Source organism: Bufo gargarizans, chromosome 6 (genome assembly GCF_014858855.1).
Source record: "Bufo gargarizans isolate SCDJY-AF-19 chromosome 6, ASM1485885v1, whole genome shotgun sequence".
Classification (NCBI taxonomy): Eukaryota; Metazoa; Chordata; class Amphibia; order Anura; family Bufonidae; genus Bufo; species Bufo gargarizans.
In genome coordinates this window covers 156,714,201-156,736,892 of record NC_058085.1, presented here as the reverse complement: position 1 = coordinate 156,736,892, position 22,692 = coordinate 156,714,201, and the positions used below count along the sequence as shown (strand labels likewise).

Below are 22,692 nucleotides of genomic sequence, written 5' to 3'. Positions count from 1 at the left end.
CCGTTTGTCCAAGAGCACGGCTATTCCCGTCGCAGATGGTTCTTCCTTACAATCCACTGAGGATCGCCGTATAGAGGCCCTTACAAAGGGTATCTTTTCGGCCTCCGGGTCCGCTCTTAGGCCAGTCTTTGCCTCCGCTTGGGCTGGAAAAGCGGTTTCAGAGTGGGCGTCTCAGCTGGATCTGGAGCTTGAATCCGACGTCCCTATACAAGACCTCCGTGCTCTGGCTCAACTTATCGTTCAGGCTGGAAAATTTGTATGTGAAGCATCCCTGGATGCGGGGGCTCTCATTGCCCGTTCTTCTGCCCTGGCCGTTTCGGCTAGGAGGGAGCTTTGGTTAAAGGTTTGGTCGGCGGACGCCGCGTCAAAGCGGTCTCTTACTAGCCTTCCCTTCTCTGGTTCTCGTTTGTTCGGGACCCGTTTGGATGAAATCATCTCTGAAGCCACGGGGGGGAAGAGTACCCTTCTTCCCCAATCTAAGGCTAGGAGCTCCACTCGTGGTCGTCCCACCTTCTCCCGCTTCAGGTCTTCTCGTAGGGCTCCCGCTCCTCGCACCGCTTCGGGTCCATCCGCTAACCCTGTCCAGGACAGGCGTAAAAAACCCTTTTTTCGGTCCCAGCCCTCCTGGCGCAAATCACAACCTGCTCCCGCGACCAAGCAGGCCCCCGCCTGAAGGTGCGCCCCCACCCACCCGGGTGGGGGGACGTCTCCTCCTGTTCAGGGACTTCTGGCAGGCGCACGTCTCCGACGCCTGGGCCCTCGAGGTTGTGTCTTCCGGGTACAAACTCGAGTTCGCGTCCCTTCCCCCAGTTCGGTTCGTTCGTTCCCGGGTTCCCCAGGATTCCCGAGGGGCGGCCGATTTCTTTGCTGCCGTTCACACCCTTCTGGACAAAGGGGTCATCGCCCCGGTTCCTATGGGAGACAGGTTCAAGGGGTTCTATTCGAACCTTTTTGTGGTCCCCAAGAAGGAAGGTTCGGTGCGTCCCATTCTGGATCTAAAACGACTGAACCGCTTCCTTCGTCTTCAGCGATTCCGGATGGAGTCTCTCAGGTCGGTGGTGGCCTCTCTGGAACAGGGGGAGTTCCTGGCCTCCATCGACATCCAGGACGCCTACCTTCATATTCCAATCGCACGGTGTCATCAGTGCTTTCTGCGTTTTGCAGTGGGGTCCGACCACTACCAGTTCGTTGCCCTTCCCTTCGGGCTGGTGACGGCCCCTCGTGTTTTCACAAAAGTCCTTGCCCCGGTCCTCGCCTTACTTCGTTCCAGGGGAGTTTTTCTACTTCCATATCTGGACGACCTCCTAATCAAGGCGCCTTCTCCGTCACTGACTTCCGCCAGTGTGGATCTCTCGCTGCAAACCTTGCGCCGGTTCGGTTGGGTTATCAACCTACCCAAATCCTCTTGTTCCTTCCCGACAATTGGTCTTTCTGGGGATGCTGCTGGATACGGATTCAGCGGTGGTTCGGCTTCCGTTGGGAAAGCGCCTGCTCCTCCATCGGTCGGTTCGGAGCCTTCTGTCCCACCGCCGTCCGTCTTTCCGGTTCAGCATGCGGGTCCTGGGACAGATGGTGTCCTGCTTCGAGGCGATTCCTTACGCACAGTACCACTCCCGCACCTTTCAGACGGCCATTCTGTCCGCCTGGGACAAGTCCCAGGAGAGTCTGGATCGGCATTTTCCCCTTTCCCCCCAGGTTCGTTCCTCTCTCCTCTGGTGGCTGCGGACCCCTCTCCAGGGGAAGTCTTTCCTGCCAATGACTTGGCTGGTGATTACCACCGATGCCAGTCTGCGGGGTTGGGGGGGAGTGTTTCCTCCTCGGTCCGTCCAGGGCACTTGGTCTCCATCGGAGTCCAGACTGCCGATCAATGTTCTGGAGCTGAGGGCCATCCTCCTCTCGCTCCGACACTGGACTTCGTTGCTTCAGGGTCGCCCTGTTCGGGTCCAATCGGACAATGCCACGGCTGTGGCGTACATAAATCACCAGGGGGGCACTCGCAGCGCGGCGGCGATGAGGGAGGTGTCTCTGATCCTTCGCTGGGCGGAGGTTCATGTTCCTGCCCTTTCGGCCATTTACATCCCGGGGGTGGACAATTGGGCGGCGGATTTCCTCAGCCGGACGACGATCGACCCGGGGGAGTGGTCTCTGCACCCCGACGTCTTCGAGTCTCTTTGTCTCCGTTGGGGTCGTCCAGGACGTGGATCTCATGGCCTCCAGATTCAACCACAAACTTCCCACCTACGTGGCCAGGGCCAAGGATCCGGACGCTTACGGCGCAGACGCGCTCGTCCTCCCCTGGACGGAGTTTTCGCTCCTCTACGTGTTTCCGCCCCTGCCTCTTCTTCCACGGGTCCTTCGGAAGATTGCGGCGGAGGGCACGCCAGCAATCCTGATAGCCCCGGACTGGCCGCGTCGTCCTTGGTACGCCGACCTTATGTTGCTTCTGGCAGACGCTCCCTTGCCTCTGCCTCTCAGAGAAGACCTCCTCTCTCAGGGGCCGATCTTCCACCAGCATTTAGGGTCGCTACGTTTAGCGGCGTGGCTATTGAAACCGCGGTCCTGACGCGGCGGGGGTTTTCGGCTGACGTGGTCCGTACCATGATTCGTGCGCGTAAACCGGCATCGTCCAGGATTTATTACCGTACCTGGCGGGCCTATTTAGCCTTCTGCGAGGCCTTAGGGACTCCTCCTCTGCGGTTTTCCCTCCCTACGGTTTTGTCCTTTTTGCAGTCTGGTCTGGATCTGGGCTTGGGCCTCAGTACCCTGAAGGGTCAGATTTCGGCTCTTTCGGTCCTTTTTCAGCGCCCTCTGGCTCCGCTCGGTCCAGTTAAGACCTTTCTTCAGGGGGTTGCTCACTGTGCTCCCCCGTATCGCCCTTCCGTTCCTGCTTGGGATCTTAACGTTGTGCTGACAGCTCTCCAATCTTCCCCTTTCGAGCCTCTGCGCAAGGTTTCCCCTCGCTTGTTGTCTTGCAAAGTTTTCTTTCTCGTCGCTATCACGTCTCTTCGGCGTGTGTCTGAGTTGGCGGCTCTTTCTTGCGTGGAGCCCTTCTTGGTTTTTCACCAGGACAAGGTGGTTCTCCGCCCAGTTCCGGATTTTCTTCCGAAAGTGGTGTCCGCCTTTCACCTGAATGAAGATATTGTCCTTCCTTCTCTGTGTCCGTCCCCGTCGCATCCTCGGGAACGGGATCTTCACCGTCTGGATGTTGTTCGGGCTCTCAGGATCTACCTGGATGTGACCAGACCCTTTCGACGCTCGGATTCTCTGTTTGTGATTCCGGAGGGTCCGCGCAGGGGGCTGGCGGCGTCTAAGGTGGTTGTTGCCCGCTTCCTCAAGATGGCTATCGTTGAGGCTTACCGTGCTAGGGGCAGGGATCCGCCCTTTGGTGTTACCGCTCATTCTACGAGAGCGGTCGGGGCTTCCTGGGCTCAGCGTAATCGTGCCTCGGCTGAACAACTGTGCAAGGCGGCCACCTGGTCTTCTTTGCACACGTTCACCAAGTTTTACAGGGTGAACACTTATGCCTCGGCGGATGCTGCCTTGGGCCGCTTGGTCTTGCAGGCGGCGGTGCCTTAATGTTTACGGTGCCTGGTTCGCTTTTGATTGTGGTCCCTCCCTGTTTGTGGACTGCTTTTGAACGTCCCAAGAGTTCCTGTGTCCCCCAAGGAATTGGGCGAGAAAACGAGATTTTTGTATAACTTACCAGTAAAATCTCTTTCTCGCTCTTCCTTGGGGGACACAGCGCCCTCCCATTGTTTTTTGTTGCCCTACGGGTGTTTTTTTTCTGACTTGTTGGTATTGGTTTGGTTATTCCTTGCCTTTGTCTTGCACTACTTGGGCACATAACTGGAAGTCTCTCTCTCCAGGCTGAGGGTATAGCTGCTGGAGGAGGGGCTTAACAGTCTTTTACTTAGTGTCACGCCTCCTATGGAGATTAGCTATACCCAAGAGTTCCTGTGTCCCCCAAGGAAGAGCGAGAAAGAGATTTTACTGGTAAGTTATACAAAAATCTCGTTTTTATGCTATCTCTGAATGGGGTTTTTAAAATTCCTTTCATGATTTTTTTTTTTTTTGTGTGGAAGCCATACCCCAATCTATCAGTGTTTATAAAGTAACAATTAGGGGTCGACCGAGGAGGGGCGGGGCTGTGGCCACTGTGCCACCAATGAAGATAACTCTCATTAATTCATATACAGGAGGCGGGAGCTGGCTGCAGAATCACATAGCCGGCTCCCGACCTCTATGAGCGGTAGCTGCGATCTGCGGCAGTTAACCCCTCAGGTGCAGCACCTAAGGGGGTTAATAGTAAAAAACAAAAAAAAATTAAGTATAAATGAAAAAAAAGATTTACAAAAGAAAAACTACATGTTAACAATAAACATTCATTTTCAGCAGATTTGTGTAGTAATTTTTTATTTATTTTTTATTTTCAAAATGAAAATTCACAGAATACCTGTATAAATTATCGGCGTGAAAGTTCACAGATGAACGGTATCGGCTCTAAAAAATCAATATCGGTCGATCCCTAGTAATAATGGCCATACATGTTGTGTATCCGCCGAACGCACTCATTTTTGCTACCTTGGCTGGCCATCCAATGTTTACAGTGTAAGGGGGAGGTGAGGATTGGGCATATTGGATTCAGTTGCTGATGCTTTTGTTAGCGGGAGAAAAGCATGCATATGTATTGCAGCATCGGGAGAGAGATGTCGGCCTAATGTGGGCAACAAGCCATCTTGTGTATGACCAACTTTAGAGTAATATTGATTCTATAAACTCAGGTTGCATATTATATGGTTAACTCTCTATAAGCAGACTTGAGTGATGAAGAAAAGAAGGCTCCTGCAAAGCCTACTGCCAAGGTGACTCCTGCAAAGCCTGCTGCCAAGGTGACTCCTGCAAAGCCTGCTGCCAAGGTGACTCCTGCAAAGCCTGCTGCCAAGGTGACTCCTGCAAAGCCTGCTGCCAAGGTGACCCCTGCAAAACCTGCTGCAAAAGCGACCCCTGCAAAGGTGACCCCTGCAAAAGCGACCCCTGCAAAAGCTTCAGCAGCCAAAAAGGATGCAAGCTCTTCTGACAGCTCAGGTAAGATCACTTTAATATTGCTACTGCAGATGAGTGATATTGACCATTGAAATATCAGCACGGTGTCACACCAGTTTTTTGTGGCGGTTTTTGATGCCAGCTAGAAGTAGAAGTCCTTCCTTTACGTTTCTCATTCCTTTTACAACCCACTTCTGGCTTTGGCTCCAGTGGATCTACCTTTTGAATCCAATTCTGGCTTTAAGGTAAAAAGCTGCATAAACAAATCGGCTGGGGCCCCTGCTGATCTTTTGAAGAAGGACCCATGATCCCCCCCCCCCTTTTTTTTTTTTTTTTTTTTTTATCAAGTCGTTTTTATTAAAGAACATTTCTCGTGCTTTTTTCCATTGGGGGACACAGACCATGGGGTATAGCTTAGAGGTATTAGTAGGAGGGACACTATGCAAATGAAAGAGCTCCTCCTCCTCGGGCTATACCCCCAGACTCCACCAGGAGGAACTCAGTCTTTGCTTAGTGTCTGGTGAAGGAGGTTGACACTCTCTGATTCTACTCCTTTTTGTTATTTTTATTCTAGATGGGGACACAGGTCGGCATGGCGCCTTCCTGGTCCCCCGTGGAGTGCCCGCCGCCGTCTTTGGGACGTTGCCTGGCTGCCTCCATTTCCCCCCAAGAAGATAAGTGGATCCGGGCTCGACCTGTTAGCTCCGGCATCCCACCAGCTGCTGGGACGCCTGCTGCCTACCCTCCTCCAGAGCACTGTTCTCCTGGATTGGAGTCAGAAGTCTGAAGAGGCGCATCCCTGCTGGTCTGGACATCGAGGGAGCATGCTGAGCAGATAAGTGTTGCAATCCCTCCCCCTCCCTCTGTGTCTATTTGTCTGTGGCTGCCTGGGTGAGCTTGAAGAAGGATCCTGATGGGGCACTTTCTTCATTTTGGCACTGGAGTACTGGCATCTCTTCCCCTTAAACTGTGGGCTTCAGCGCTTCTCTCGTCGGGCCTTGGCTGCTGCGCTCCCCCAGCGCCCGCCGGCAGGCCGCTCCTCCACGTGGTGCGCTTATATTTTCTCGCGCGCCATATTTTCGTGCGCGCGCTTATTTTCGCGCGCTTTTTTCGCGCCATAATGACGCGTTAGGGGAGGCGGAGCCTCGGCATGCCGCTCTGACTCTCCTTACACCGGAGACTCTGTTTGCTCATGGCCGTGCAGCTCCTCATCACTCTACTCCGTTTTGTGCCAGGCAAGCTGGTAGCTCAGTGGTACTGCTGCTGTTGCCCCATGTCCAGGCTTTCTGAGTTCAAAGCCCCTTTCAGCTTTCAAAAATTGTTTATATTATTCTAGATGGGGACACAGGTCGGCATGGCGCCTTCCTGGTCCCCCGTGGAATGCCCGCTGCCGTCCTTGGACGCTGCCTGGCTGCCTCCATTGCCCCCCAAAGAAGACAAGTGGATCCGGGCTCGACCTGCAGCTCCGGTATCCCACCAGCTACTGGGTCTCCTGCTGCCACCCTCCACCAGAACACTGCACTCCTGGACAAGGAGTCAGAAGCCTGATGAGGTGCATCCCTGCTGGTCCTGGAGTCGAGGGAGAAGTTCTGCAGGAGCAGATAAGTATTACCTGCATCCCTGCCTTACCCCCCTCCTCCACCCCTCCTCCACGTCCCTGGGGGCCTGCGGTCCCCGCTTGGGCATCTGCCATGTCCAGCGCGGCCGCTAAATTGGTCTTAGTCACCAAGGCAACCATGTCCTTTAATCCTGTGGCGCTAACGACTCCATCTCTCTCAGTGGTCCCCACAGTGGGTGACTGACTACGAAGAGGCAGCGTGAGCGGCAGCATCCCACCTCGGATGTCTCTGTCTCTCCACCCCCCTCACCTCGCCGGTGGCGCTTGCGGACTGCTCTTCCCCCTCCCTAGGGAGAGTTCTCCGAAGGAGAATTATCCGGCTCGGACGAGCCACGTCCTTTTTGGACTATAGGGCATTTTCAAATCCTGTGACGCCAACCACCTCTCTAAGTGGTTTTCCACAGAAGACGCCCGAATACTAACAGGGAGCGTGAGCAGCAGCATCCCTCCTCGGATGGCTCTGGCTCTCCCCCCCCCCCCCCCCCCCTCGTCTAGAGGCGCGTTCGGGCGACTCTCCCCTCCCTTAGGGAGCGCAAGTCTGAAGGAGAATTTCCGGCTCTGATTAGGTCATGGAGCGGGACCCCTCGCCTAAGCTCTCCACCAGGGTGGCTGACTTAGTGGTGACTGTCCGAGACACCTTTATTCTCCAAGGGGATTCTCCTCCTTCCACTGGTCAGGAGTTCCCCCTTTTTCCGTCCAGGCAGTCGGAGACTACCATGTTCCCGGTCCATGAGGGATTTTTCCGCGGTCATGTCCAGGGCCTGGGGTGGTCTTAATAAGGTTCTCGACCACCCAGCGCATGAATATACTTTCCTTTCCCTGCTGACGGCGAGGAGAGGTGTCTCCTCCCCCTAAGGTGGATCCTCCGGTGGCCGCGTTAGCCAATTATGTGGCCCTTCCTGTCTTAGTCAGTTCCTCTTTCCAGGATGCTGTAGACAGACGCATAGACTCTCTTCCAGGTCCTTTTTTCGCTGGCAGCGCGTCCCTGTGACCTACCTTTCACTCAGCAGGGGTAGCCAGTGCTCTCTCGGTGTGGTTACAACACCACCACCAGGAACTGGCGGTACGAGATGCGGCTACTAACACACTGGAGTTGGTTCTCCAGATGTCTCAGGCTTCTAACATTCTTTGCGAAGCTTCTAGGGACATTGTTTCCCTCTTTGCCCGCAGGTTGGCCATATCTGTCACTCAGCGCGAAGAGATCTGATTGAAGGTGTGGGACGCTGACGCCTCCACCAAGCGTTCCCTTGCTAATCTCCCCTTTGGGGTTTCCAGGCCTTGTGGGGATCAGCTGGACGAGTTCGTCTCTGCATGCCTTTTGCCGTTTCTCATCTGGTAGGCCGTCGCCTGCTTCCTCCGCCGGGGGTCTCAGGTCGCCCGCAAAGAGGCCTTCCTTTGCACCAGCCTTCCCGGCACTAGAGGGCCCAGTCAGCCCGCCCTGCTGCTCCTAGGCCTATCACATGTCCCGATTGCGGAATCCCACCATCGATTCCTGCGCTTCGCCATTATGGGTCGACACTGTCAGTTTGTCGCCCTTCCTTCGGGTTGGCGACCACCCCGCGGGTCCTTGCCACGGTCCTGGACCGCTCATGGCGCTTCTTCGTACCAGGGGCATTCCTTTGCTGCCCTGTCGGGACGATATCCGGATAGAGGCCCCCCTCTCTACCGCAGACCACGGACAGCGTCCGGATCACTGTTCAGACCCTGGAACGGTTCGGCTGCCTGGTAACTTTCCCAAACTCCTGCCTCTTCCCGTCCCAGAGGCTCTCCTTCCGGAGGGTGATTTTGGACACCTCGGCTGCCAAAGTATTCTACCAGCCTTCAAGTCCTCCCAGGTCCAGGGGGCAGTGTCGCATCTGCTGCGCTCCCCGTGCCTCTCCATTCGGGAATACTTGCAGGTCCTGGGTCTTATGGTAGCCTCTTTCGAGGCCTTTCCATATGCCCAGTTTCACACTCGCCTGGCGCAACAGGAGATCCTTTACCTTTCAGCGGGTTCGGGCAGTTCTCCCTTGGTGGCTGTTCCCAAAGAACCTGAGGTCGGGGAGTTCCTTTCTCGCATTCTCCTGGACGATCGCCGCCACCGATGCCAGCATCCTGGGTTGGGGGGGCGTTTTTCCAGTCTCGCACGGTTCAAGGAATTTGGCCGGCGGCAGAGTCTCGCCTTCCAATCAACTTTCTGGAATTGAGGGCGATTTTTTTCCGCTCTCTCTCTCCTATTGGACCTCTCTCCTTGCGGGCCTCCCAGTGCGGGTTCAAACGGGCAATGCCGCGGCCGTGGCCTATATCGACCATCAGGACGGGACCCGCAGCCGGATGGTGATGCAGGAGGTGAAGTGAATTCTGACGTGGGCGGAGACTCACGTTCCGGTGTTGTCAGCAGTTTGCATTCCAGGAATGGACAACTGGACAGCGGACTTTCTAAGCCACAACACGGTGGATCCAAGCGAGTGGTCTCTGCATCCAGAAGGGTTCGAAGAAATCTGCCACAGATGGGACCGTCCGGATGTGGACTTAATGGCGTCCGGGTTCAACAACAAGATCCCAGTGGTCCTGGCTCGCGCCCGAGATCCGGAGGCGTACGGATGGATGCGCAGGTGTCTCCGTGGCAGGACTTCAGCCTCCTCTGTTTTCCTCTCCTACCAAAGGGTCTACGCCAGTTCGAGGCGGAAGGGACTCCGACCGTTCTCATCACCCCAGAGTGGCCTCGCCGCGCGTGGTTTTTCGGACGTGGCTCGGTTGCTGGCGGACGCCCCATGGCCTCTTCCCGACGGACAGGACTTACTGTCTCAGGGCCCGTTCTTCCACCGGAATTTGCGGTCTCTTCGTTTACCGGCGTGACTGTTGAAACCGCCATCCTGATAAAGATGGGGTTCTCGGATTCAGTGGTTAGGACCATGATCAGTCCGGGGAAGTCTTCTTCCTCCCGGATTTACTATCGTACCTGGATGGCCTTCCTATCCTTTTTTGAGGGTTCGGGGTTCCCTCCCCTTCGGTTTTCCATCTTGATGGTACTGTCTTTTCTTCAGTCTGGGCTTGTGCAGGGACTGTCGCTTAGTTCCCTGTAAGGTCAGGTTTCGGCGCGGGCCGTCAGAGGTCCCTTGCTCTTAAGGGTCCGGTGGTGACCTTTCTTCGGGGGTGGCGCATTCGGTTCCCCGTATGTTCCCCCTTTGTCTCCTTGGGATCTCAATTTGGTTCTGCGCGCTCTGCAGTCGGCTCCCTTCGAGCCTTTGAGGAGGGTCTCTCTGACTGTTCTCATCCGGACTTCCTTGTGACCATAGCTTCTGATACAGCTACATAGCGTAGTGATTAAAGTTCTGGGCTATTATGCAGTGGCTGTGAGTTCACGTCCCATCACGAGCTTTTAGGTCAGACTGGTGTCGAAGCTGGCCGCTCTTTCCTATCAGGAGCCTTAATGGTTTTCCTCCAGGATTAAGTTGTGCTCCGTCCAGTCCCCTTCTTTTTGCCCAGTGTGGTCTCTCCCTTCCGCCTTGATGAGGATCTTGTCCTGCCTTCCTTTTGTCCTTCTCCGGCTAACCCCAAGGAACGCACTCTGCATTCCCTGGATGTTGTACGGGTCCTGAAGGTGTGTCTCGCGGCTACTGCTTCCGTCCGCCGTTCTTGGCGCTCTGGATCTGCTTGGCTATTTCCGCGGCTTGTCACGCTTGTGGTGGAGTTCCCCTGGCTAGAATTGCCGCTCACTCCATTGGGGCGGAGGGGGCTTCCTGGGCAAGACGCAGTCGTGCCTCTGCGTCTCAGCTGTGTACGGCGGCCACCTGGTCGTCCTTGCATACCTTTGCAAATTTTTGTCAGTTGCATTCACTGGCTTCGGCTGATGCGGCTTTGGCCGCAGGGTTTTGCAGGCTGTGGTTCCTGTTTGACCGTTGGGGCGTTCCTCCTGGCGGTGCTGATATTTTTTCCCACCCCATGGACTGCTTTTGGACGTCCCATGGTCTGTGTCCCCCAATGGAAAAAAGCACGAGAAAAGGAGATTTTTGTGAAACTCACCTGTAAAATCTTTTTCTCGTCTTTTCCATTGGGGGACACAGCTCCCACCCATTATTCCTGTTGCAGGAGGGGTCTTTAGTTCGGTTTTTCTGTTTCTGGTTGGACCTTATGGCTTGGTCCGATGGTTTCCATGATTTTTTCTTGCTCCTTCTCCTACTGCTTGTGCAACGCCTGAGTTCCTCCTGGTGGAGTCTGGGGGTATAGCCCGAGGAGGAGGAGCTCTTTCATTTGCATAGTGTCCCTCCTACTAATACCTCTAAGCTATACCCCATGGTCTGTGTCCCCCAATGGAAAAGACGAGAAAAAGATTTTACAGGTGAGTTTCACAAAAATCTCCTTTTATAAATCCAGCATGTGTACATTTATGTAAATAAGTACAAATCCAATTTGGCAGTATATTGGATAACTCCTTTAATATCAAAGGACAATGTGAGTATTTAATTAAGATGACATGATTGGAGAGCAGTCATCTCCTTTTTTTACGTTTTTTTTTGGGGGGGGGGGGGGGGGCATTTTTCTGTTACGTTTACTTTCGAATGAATGATCCTGAAGTGTTGACTCGTGTCTGAGGGATCCAAGTAATCACATTGAGCATATTATCAATTGGCTCTTTATTAGGACACAAGAATGTATTAATATTTCGGTTTATTTATGCATCATATAGAAAATAGTATTTCTCCTTATGCATCTGTATTTGACTCGATTTCAAGCATCTGCTCACCTTACTCCATTTGTTAAGCAAATCTTGCTGCTTAGTATTAGATTTTTTTGTTTTTCATTAAGATTCAAGTGATGAAGATGATAAGCAGCCGGCTAAGCCCCCAGTGAAGACCACTCCTGCACAAAAGAAGCCACCAGTGAAGACTACCCCTGCACAAAAGAAAAAAGATTCCAGTTCCGACAGCTCTGGTATGTGCTGTGCTGTACTATATGGATAAGATGGAACCAGCCTATGTCAGACTGAAGCAAACACAGCATTTCATTTGAACTGGCAGGTCACATACTGCCTCCATACCACTGGACTGCGTGAGAGGCCCCTTTGTGGGCCGGTACACATGTCTTTACTCCACTTGTGTCTCTGCTTAGTGTTCAGCGAACTCGTGTGTTAACCCGAACTTTGGACGCAGAACTTATCGAAGAATCCAGTTATGGATTCCAAATTCCATTATTGTCCCTGGTAGCGGAATCCATGACGGGATTCTTCGATAACCCGAACTTTGGACGCAGAACTTAACACAAGTTCGCTCAACACTATCTCTGCATCTAAGTGGCTGACATGCCTGAATTATATTGTTTATCTTGTATGTATTGATGGTTAATTGTGACCTGGACAGTTCGATTGATATTCTGACTGCGGTGACTGGGAGGCTATTGGCATATCTTACTGTAACATTGCTATTATTGTTCCCTTGACATTTTGTATCCATTCATCTGGTGATCACGAGTGAACCCAATGGTGAGAAATGCATTGGGACAGTGTAGGCTGAACTAGGGCAATCCAGAGTAGGTTCCTGTGCAGGGCTTGCCTACCATTAGAGCGATTCCCTATGGTCAGGGGGGTAGCTAGGGTAATCTAGGAAGCGTATCCCCTCCCTGGCATGTCTCTGCTATAACCTCTGGTCAATTCCCCTGTTTAGCCTTGTTTTTTCTTTTTCATGTTTTTTGTTGGTTTGTGGACCCTTCTCTTCTCAACCATGTTTATCTTATTTATGACTATTTAAAATGTATGTTTTAATGCCATGCCCTCTGTGAATATAAATTGATAACTGGGGTGCTACCAGCTATCATTTAGGGTTGTCTCTGATGTCCTGTGCTCTACTATATGGATAAGCTAGAACCAGGTTATGGCATTTGAAGTCACGGACTGATAAAACAAATACATTCTGTGACAAATGCCAGGTTGCAAAATTTTAAGGGGTTGTCTGCTTTGTACTATTGATGACCTATCCTCAGGATAGACTATCAGATCAGCTGTTTGAACAGAAGGCAGCGCTCTTACAAGCACGGCCTTCTCTGCTCTATTTACCTGCTCACCGCAGCAATTGCATTGGTGAGAAGGTGTAATTAAAAGTATAGTGCCTGTTTATGTGAATACCACAGAGTGAATGGGGACACCATACTTGTAATTACACCTGTAAACCACTGCAATTGCGACGGCGAGCAGGTAAACGGAGCAGAGAGGCAACGCTCGTATGAGCACTGCCTTTTCAAACAAATGATCAGCGGGGGTGCCAGGAGTCAGACCCCTGACAATCTGATATTGATGGCCTGAGGATAGGTCATCAGAAGTGAAAAAGCAGACAACCCCTTTAATCTTTGTTTCTGTGCTGCTCTGAGTAAGTCAACATCTGTTCAAAATCTTGCCTTTGGTTTAGCCTATAGTCTAGTTCAGCGATGCCCAACCTACGGCCCTCCAGCTGTTTCAAAACTACAACTCCCTGCATGTCCAGACAGCCTACACATCAGAGCATGGTGCGAGTTGTAGATTTATAACAGCTGGAGGGCCACAGGTTGAGCATCCCTGGTCTAGTTGGTTTTATTTTTGTGCAGGAGACAGGGCTCCAGATGGCGACCAATATGGTCGCCAATGTGACTTAGAATTTACAAATGGCGACAAGACTTTTTAGTCTTGTCACCATTTGCGACTAGACCCTCCGCGGCAGCTTTGCCGTTGAACAGCGACGGGCACAGGAGCTGATAGTTCTCTGCCCCGCCGCTGCCGATGTTCTTCTCGGTCTGAGGCAGTGAGTCACAGCACACAATAGGAGAGCCGCTGGCAGCAGGGAGGGGAGGGGCTGGTCCTAGAGTGGAAGCTGCTTCTGCCAGCCCCTCCCCGCCCACCAACCAATCAGAGCTGAGGCAAGGCAAGCACTAGCAGCTCTGAGTCTGAGTCGCACACTGTACAGGGAGTCTAAGAAAGAATCGAATGAGTCACAGGTGAAAAGAATCTAAAGAGCCGACTTAGTTAGTGACTCATTCGATTCTTTCTTAGACTCCCTGTACAGTGTGCCCCCCCCAACACCCCAGTATAAGAAACATTGGTGGCACAGTGTGCCCCCCCAACACCCCAGTATAAGAAACATTGGTGGCACAGTGTGCCCCCCCAACACCCCAGTATAAGAAACATTGGTGGCACAGTGTGCCCCCCCCCCAACACCCCAGTATAAGAAACATTGGTGGCACAGTGTGCCCCCCCAACACCCCAGTATAAGAAACATTGGTGGCACAGTGTGCGCCCCCCAACACCCCAGTATAAGAAAAATTGGTGGCACAGTGCGCCCCCAGCCCCCCCAACACCCTAGTATAAGAAACATTGGTGACAGTGTGCCCCCCCCCTCCCCCAACACCCCAGTATAAGAAACATTGGTGGCACAGTGTGCCCCCCCAACACCCCAGTATAAGAAACATTGGTGGCACAGTGTGCCCCCCCCCAACACCCCAGTATAAGAAACATTGGTGGCACAGTGTGCGCCCCCCCAACACCCCAGTATAAGAAACATTGGTGGCACAGTGTGTGCCCCCCAACACCCCAGTATAAGAAAAATTGGTGGCACAGTGCGCCCCCAGCCCCCCCAACACCCCAGTATAAGAAACATTGGTGACAGTGTGCCCCCCCCCAACACCCCTGTATAAGAAACATTGGTGGCACAGTGTGCCCCCCCCCAACACCCCAGTATAAGAAACATTGGTGGCACAGTGTGCCCCCCCCAACACCCCAGTATAAGAAACATTGGTGGCACAGTGTGCCCCCCCCCCCCCCCCAACACCCAATATAAGAAACATTGGTGGCTCAGTGGGAAGTGCCAATGAGGGTTAAAAAATAATTTAAAAAAAATTAACTCGCCTCCTCCAGTTGATCGCGTAGCTGCCGGTCTCCTGTTCTTTCTTGAGGACCTGTGGTGACGTCACTGAGCTCATCACATGGTCCATTACCATGGTGATGTATCATGTGATGAGCACAGTGATGTCACCACAGGTCCTTTGACAGGTCCCGAAGAAAGAACATGAGACGATCAATTGGAGGAGGTGAGTTAATTTTTTTTTTTTTAACCCTCATTGGCACTGCCCACTGCGCCACCAATGTTCATTATATTGAGGGGGGGCGCACTGTGCCACCAATGTTTATTATATTGAGGGGGGCACACTGCGCCACCAATGTTTATTATATTGAGAGGGGCACACTGCGCCACCAATGTTTATCATACTGGGGTGTTGGAGGGGGGGGGGCGCACTGCACCGCCAATGTTTATTATATTGACCTTCTACTATGCATTCTGTATTAAAGAATGCTATTATTTTCCCTTCTAACCATGTTATAAGGGAAAATAATACAGTGAATAGACTTTCATCCTAGCAACCATGAGTGAAAATCGCACCGCATCCGCACTTGCTTGCAGATGCTTGCGATTTTCACGCAGCCCCATTAGCTTCTATGGGGCCTGCGTTGCGTGAAAAACACACAACATAGAGCATGCTGCGATTTTCACGCAACGCACAAGTTGTGTGAAAATCGCTGCTCATGTGCACAGCCCCATAGAAGTGAATGGGTCTGAATTTAGTGCAGGTGCATTCCGGTATTTTGAATGCCAGATCCGGCACTAACACAGTCCTATGGGAAAAATTGCTGGATCCGGCATTCAGGCAAATCGTCAGTTTTTTTCGCCGGAGATAAAACAGTAGCATGCTGCGGTTTTATCTTTTGCCTGATCAGTCAAAATGACTGAACTGAAGACATCCTGATGCATCCTGAACTGATTACTCTCCATTCAGAATGCATGGGGATATGCCTGATCAGTTCTTTTCTGGTATAGAGCCCCTGTGACGGAACTCTATGCCGGAAAAGAAAAACGCTAGTGTGAAAGTACCCTAAAATATTAAGTTTAAATCCCGCCTTTCCCAATTTTACGTATAAAATATATAAACAATAAATAAACATATTACATAGCACTGTCCAAACTATTAAATTTTTTAAAAATATCTCCTATGCGGTGAGCATTCACCATTTTTTTGTCACCTTGTCACCCCAAAAAATAGGATAGGACTGTTCTATTATGGACCGAATGTTTCATAAAATGCGAAATGCACGCGGCTTTTTTTGGTGTGTTTTTGTTTTTTTGCACAGTATTGAGTATCGCAATACTTTTTTATGGTGACGAAAGCGAATCAAAATTTTGGTATCAAAACAACCCTACGCCGATCTGATCGGCGTAGCGTTGTCACGATACCAAAATTTTGATTCGGTTTCGATTTGGCAACTAAAAATTTGATTTGGCTCCTAAATTTTTCAGTTCAGAAGCCAATGGCTACTAGGTATTTTTTATGTAGCCTGGAGCACTGGGAGACATGCTTGTGTAATATTTTTAGGATAACCGAATAGACGTAATCAATCTGTAAATGTTTATATAGTTTAGTGCAGTAGAGGTAGGCCTGTCTGTAAGTCTGAAGCTTCATTTATTGCACCAACCCCGTCCTCCTTTTAAAAGAGAGATGAAAATCTAAAGCTAAGTGATACTGCTTTGTGTTTGAGGTTTTTGAATTTCTTTGAATTTGATCTGTTAGTCTTTCCGGTTTCCTATATTGATGACCTATCCTCAGAGTAGGTAATCAGTATCACATCAGCAGGGATGCCAAGAGTCTATTGAATGCAGCGCTTCTGCAAACATGCGTTCTGTTAACTGTCTACCTGCGTTCTGTTAACTGTCTACCTGCTCACCATTGACATTGTAGCGGCAAGCTGTGTAATTACAGCTCTTCCATCCCATTCACTTGAATGGGAAGAAGCAGTTGTAGTTACACTCTGTCCCATTCAAGTGAAGCTCTAAGTACATCTGTTCAGTGCTGCAATGTTGACTGCGAGCAAACAGCTGACCAGCAGGGGTACCAGGAGTTGGACCCCCACCGATCTGATACTGATGGCCTATGCCAAGTATAGGAAATAGGACAGCACCTTTGATCCATGAGTTTTCTAAGAGTAAACCTTTTTCAATTTTGTAGACTCCGACAGTGAGGAAGAAGCTAGCAAGAAGCCTGCTGCTAAACAGACTTCTACAGCAAAGACTCCCCCTGCCAAAAAAGTGAACAATGAGCTTGACAAAAAGACCCCTGTAAAAGCTGCTACTCCCAAGGCTGCAGAAAGCAGTTCAGACAGCTCAAGTAGTGAAGCGGAAAAAAAGATTGTAAAAGCTGTCAAATCCCCTGCTTCTGCAAAGAAGCCCATTGCTGTAAATAAGTCAAAGGCGAGTAGTAGCTCCTCATCAGACACTTCCAGTGATGAAGAGGAGAAGCCTAAAAAGCCTGCTGTGAAAAAGACATCCGTCCCAGTAAAGAAAGCAAGTAGCAGTTCTGAAGACAGTAGCTCAGAAGAGGATGCTAAGAAGCCAGCAGCTACCTCAAAGTCACCGGCATCTGCTAAACCAGCTACTCCTAAGACTGCCAACTCCACACCGAAAGCAGCTGTTAAGAAACCAGAGGAGAGCTCAGAGGACAGTTCCTCCAGCGAAGACGAAGAGAATGGTAAGTTTTTTTTCTCAATTTTTTTTAGGATCTTTTAGGTTCCTAACCTTGTTGTTCACTAAAGTGTTAGAAAGGTGGGGAATGTCATGGTACTTCATTTTTGGCTTCCAGAGGTCACATTATAGTCTGACCATCTGTGCAGTCTCCACAAAAAAAGTAAAGTGAAGACAAAATTGCTGCTTCCAAATGTTGCAATAATGCCGTTACTCGTGTCATAAATGCATGTGCAAGCAGTTTTAGGTTTTGTGTATTTCTGTGCATGAATCTCTTAACGGGTCAAAGATAACATTGATATTGGCTGCTTAATCCTCCAGATTCCACTGTCAATTGCTTCCATGGCAGTTAGAGGCAGGGGGTTCACTGTCAGCACTGCCCCCCCTTCGTCTATATGCCAATGCCGTGCCAGCCAGGTCCCTGACTTCACTAAATGCCTGTGAGGTTCTGCCCAGCCTAATAGGCAGTCTGTCACGGTTAGTGATGTAGTGCACTGGTATACAATGGATATACACACGTTATAAAAGCGAATATTTTTTTTGGTCATTTTAAACCGCCCCAAGAACAACATAAAAAAAAAACTGCGGAATTTGCTCATTTCCTATTCATCCTCCCCAAAAATTTATTTTAACCGTAAAAACTACACTACACCCCCCCCCCCCCCCCCCCCCCCAAAAAAAAAAGCTATTTATGTTGACGGAAATTGCAGGAATCGGGCTTCGCGTGTGAGCGTTATCCCCCGTTCTGGGCTTGCAGGAGCGCTCAGCATTCTACTGATGCTATAATGTACTATGATGCTATGTGCCTCTTCTTGACCTTACTTATGTCAGTATGATTCTGTAGAGGTATGGTCAAGAAGAGGCACATGGCGTTATAAATCAGTATAATGCTGAGCGCTCCTGCAAGTCCAGAACGGATGATCACACTCGCACATGGCGAGGAAAAATGTAGTGCGACCTCTGACTGTATTTGTGATTGGTGGGGGTCTGTACAGTTGAACCGGTGCTATTTAGGCGATGTTGGCATATCCTAACTATATGGCATCAATGTCGATACTGGGGGAACTCCTTTCAACACTTGTGTTATTGGAATATGTTACGGTTTCTGAGTCTGAATTAGACTTGACTTTGTTTTTTAGATAATTCTGGTAAGCAGAAAACAGCTGGAAAAACACCCGAGAATAAGAATATTAAAGTGTCAACTCCAAACACATTCCCCAAGGCTAACAAGAAGGTGAGGAAATAAGTGCTGCTGCTGCCTGGGAAATCAATGTACGCCTTTATATTAAAGGTTTTATTTTACCATGTATCTAGAAACATTGAATAAAATCCTTTACATAGATGTTGTCATTGTGTTTTTTGGGCAGACATGACTCCTACAAGGATCTGAATAGAAGAACTGTTTTGGAATATTAAGGGGCTCAGTTATTAGGACCACAGTTTTCCACGTCAGTCTTAAGTTTCTCTGTACTGCTGGATGAAGTGCAGGCCTGTATATAACTTTGGCGCTTCCTCCAGCAGGCTGTGCTACAAACCTAAATCTATACCAGCTATCTTGCTGCCGTAGATTAAAGCCATTTTCTATGCCATACAGTGGCATAGAAAATGATGAATGAGATGTTCCTACCGCCCTACCCACTTCCTGCCCATGCCATGCCCCCTTGTCTCAACCTTTACAGAAAAGTGGTTTGAGTGGGGGAAAAGCCTCAGATTTTGCAGCAAAATCTATGACTGATCATAAACCACTTTTGTGGCGTATAGAAGTTGATAAATGTGTTAATACCACTGTATAACCTATAAGCCTTTGCTTCCACTGTGTGTAGACACTTCAGGGACTGTAAATTGTCGCTACCCTTAAGGATTATGCTATTGGGTCTTTTTTGCATTTGGGATGACTTTCTGTATACAACTTTCTATTGTTAAAATCTTGGTATAGAATTGGACTGTACCCACTGGAAGTGATGTTGCTTAAAGGGCTATTTCACAACCCCCTAAATTGCATTGCATGGGTTTCTGCTAAGCAGTCCAGCAAAGTGAGTGACTGCACAAATAACCAAGTGGAGAAAGTGACATAAAGCACATGCACACAGCAAAATCACGTGTATGAGCCCAGTATTGCAGCACCAGGGGTACCTACAGAATCCAGGAGAGAGAAATTCACTGTGCAGTCATATGAACAGAGGGGTGTATTATAACCACCTAGAATTCTGCAGGCAGAAGTCCCTTAAGAAGAAAGATAGACTTTTTGGACTCTACAAGAACAAATGATCCTTTTGCATATCTCATTAAAACATATGGGTGGGTACTGCATCAGTCTGACCATGTATTACACAGTTGCCCATTTAAACTTTCTGGAACGCCAAGAAATGGCATGGTCACCTGCAGCTTTCTCTAGTGAGAAGTCCTCATTTACATCAAGCAGAAGATGAAATGGCAGTCAAGTCTCATCTTAAAATGTGAGATGATCTGCTTCATAATCAGCACGGTTATGATGTCCTTGGTTGTAAAGCTACAGTCAACTATGGGACAATTCATGTTTGTTAAAAAAAAAAATTAAATAATGTATCTTCTATATTGTCTTTTCCCTTTAAAAGTATTAATCTGCCCAAACAGGCAACATACGTAAGAGCAAACGTGCCCACACATCAATGCCGCATTCACAAATGAACTGGTCTTATTTATGCAGTGTATGGCCTCATGCACACGACAGTAGTTTTCCGCGACCTCCGTTCCGTTTTTTTTTTGTTTTTTTTTTTTGCGGATAGGATGGGGACCCATTCATTTTAATAGGTCAGCAAAAAAATGCTGATAGTTCATCCGTTTGTTCCGCGTTTGTTGTCCGTGTTTCCCTTCAGCAAAAAAATAGTGCATGTCCTACTTTTTTCACATTTGCGGACAAAGATAGGCATTTATTACAAGGGATCTGTGGGGGAAAAACGGATGTCGCATCCGGGTTTTTTTTAAGCAGACGCACAATTTGCGGACGCAAAAAACTTGTGTGCATGAGGCCCATGTGGTACAAATGGACTTAATCCCTTACTACATGACCTCTTTAAATCAAACATTTACTATTGCATTGTCTTCATAACCTCTAGCATAGGGATGATATATAGGTTTTTACTTCCCCATATATCCATAAATACAGTGGTTGAAAAGTGAAAAGTTTAGCTAAATGCTCCAGTACCAATGAAAAAACATCAGACTGCCATGTTTGCCATTTGTCTTGAAATTTCTACTTTTGGGTATGATGCAGGAAGGTGTCAAAAATGTCCCATTCCGAAGAGTAGTTGAAGAAGAAGTGGAAGTTGATCCTCGGGTTGCTAATAATTCATTTGAAGCAAAGGTATAGTACAGATAGATTTTCATTTTTGCAAGAATACCAGCATGTCTGCTTATTAAAGTGCTCCTTTGTACCCAGCCGCACTGGGCATATGCGACTGCTTCCCTACAACAGCCCCTTCATATGCTGTATTATACTCTGACATAATGAAGGGGGGGCTACTCTGGTAGTGAAACCGCGTTCTTTGAAGGCTTCTTTCACCTATGAAGCTGTGCTCTCTGGCAGGCTGATCCAGCATACAAATTCTGTGGGACCTGTATTTCCTTGAAAGTAAACGTGCCGCGCCATAATGATTTTGATGAATTCCCATCTCACCGTGGATCTACTGAACTGTAGTTATGGGATTATTACTACAGTTTGGCAGACCCGCATTGAGATTGGCATTCAGAGCATCAAAAAGCATTATGATGCCGTGCATTCACTTTAGATGAGCAGTGTTCAATATGCAATAAATAAAAATCTTGTGTGTGTGCAGAAGCGACATAATTGAAATGGCCCAAGCAGTTTCCATTCAAAGTCGTACTAAACCTCTACAGCAGCCTGTATAATGCGTATGGTGCAGCAGACATGGGCTGTCATAAAAATGGTCTGATATTGCAGAACGGATGCGGACCCATTTGCGGACATCTGAATGGAGCCAGAATAAATTCGCACATTCTATGGCCCCATGCACACGGCCGTGTTTCACAGCCGTGGAACCGCGGCCTGGATCCCTCCTGAGAGCAGGAGCGCACGGCGTCACTGGTTGCTATGACGCCGTGCGCTCCCTGCTGCCGCCGCAATACAGTGATACACTGGTATGATCTATACCAGTGTATTACTGTACTGTGCCTGCAGCAGGGAGCGCACGGCGTCATAGCAACCAGTGACGCCGTGCGCTCCTGCTCTCAGGAGGGATCCAGGCCGCGGTTCCACGGCCCGCACACGGCTGTCAAACACGGCCGTGTGCATGGGGCCTTAAATTGTAGTTTTGCTGCAAGTTCTGTGAAACTACATATTGCAGTGGCTTTGCAAAAACATGCAGTGTGACTCTTTACTTGACTTTTTTTTTATGACTTAAATATTATTATTATTTTTTTACAGAGAGGGGCATTAGGAGACTGGGGGGAGAGAGCCAACAATGTCCTAAAATACACAAAGGGGAAGTCATTCCGCCATGAGAAGACGAAGAAAAAGCGAGGCAGTTACTGTGGTGGTGCCATTTCCACAACTGTGAATTCTTTTAAGTTTGACAGTGAATGAACTAAACTGTCGGCTTCCAGTGGACTTAATTCTGACATTGTCCATAATTAATTTCTGGACTCGTGTTGCGTCCGTTCAAGAGATTTTATTTTGTATGAAACAGAGATTTGGGGTTTGCTACAAAGTATAATTTCTGTATATTTATAAATTTGCAATTACCTCCTGCAACTTTTTTTTTATTATTATTTTTAAGAGGTCATTCAGTTAGTGAAATGATTTTTTTTTTTTTTTTTAAATAAAGGTCAAAACGGCTTAAAAATAATAATTTTCTGATCCCCCAATTCTCTTCTCCCATTTCTGTGTGCTGCCCCCCCCTCCCTGACCTTTCCCGGTTTCTCTTGACATGGAAATGTGACTCACGCAATTACTGCAATCACTGGTACAGCAGGGACTTTATTTTTACTAAAGCTGCTTTCACACTAGTGGCAGGACGGACCCGACAGCCTTTTCACCCTGTCGGATCTGTCCTGCCGATGTACCGCGCCCATTGACTATAATGGAGACGGGCGTGAAGCTTCGGCAGTGCACGGCGAGAGGCCGCCGGACTAAAAGTACTACATGTCCGACTCTTTAGTCTGGCGGCTTCTCACTGCAGTGCTGCGCCGGAGCTCCACCCTCATCCCCATTATAGTCAATTGGGGCGGAGCGACGACAGGACGGATCTGCCAGGGTGAACAGCCTGTTGGATCCATCCTGCCACTAGTGTGAAAGTACCCTAAGCCATTCTGACTTTATTTTTTACCAGCTGGGCAAACACTCTAACATGTTATAACAGTTTAACAAGTCCTCAAATTAAATGGTTGTATTCTATGATGTTTTATTGTTTTTCTGATTTTCTAGAATTAAAAAACAAATAAAACCTCATTTCAAATATTTTAGTTTTTATTTTTTTTGTGAGATTTAGCCCACTTGGTGGTTTGGCGGTTGTAAATTTTGCA

The 22,692-nt window shown here is 49.3% G+C and overlaps 1 protein-coding gene across 3 annotated transcripts in view; it reads left to right on the top strand.

Moving 5' to 3' along the window:
* Positions 1-22,692, top strand: part of NOLC1 (nucleolar and coiled-body phosphoprotein 1) — a 45,012-nt gene that overhangs the window by 22,118 nt on the left and 202 nt on the right. For all 3 annotated transcript variants that reach the window (XM_044299001.1, XM_044299002.1, XM_044299000.1), the window contains exons 12-17: positions 4,816-5,085; positions 11,450-11,575; positions 16,661-17,179; positions 18,312-18,406; positions 20,426-20,515; positions 21,596-22,692. The exon at positions 21,596-22,692 is cut by the window's right edge and continues 202 nt beyond it. In XM_044299001.1, coding sequence (XP_044154936.1) covers positions 4,816-5,085; positions 11,450-11,575; positions 16,661-17,179; positions 18,312-18,406; positions 20,426-20,515; positions 21,596-21,754 — 1,259 coding nt within the window. In that variant the 3' untranslated portion in view covers positions 21,755-22,692. The remainder of the gene's footprint in view (positions 1-4,815; positions 5,086-11,449; positions 11,576-16,660; positions 17,180-18,311; positions 18,407-20,425; positions 20,516-21,595) is intronic.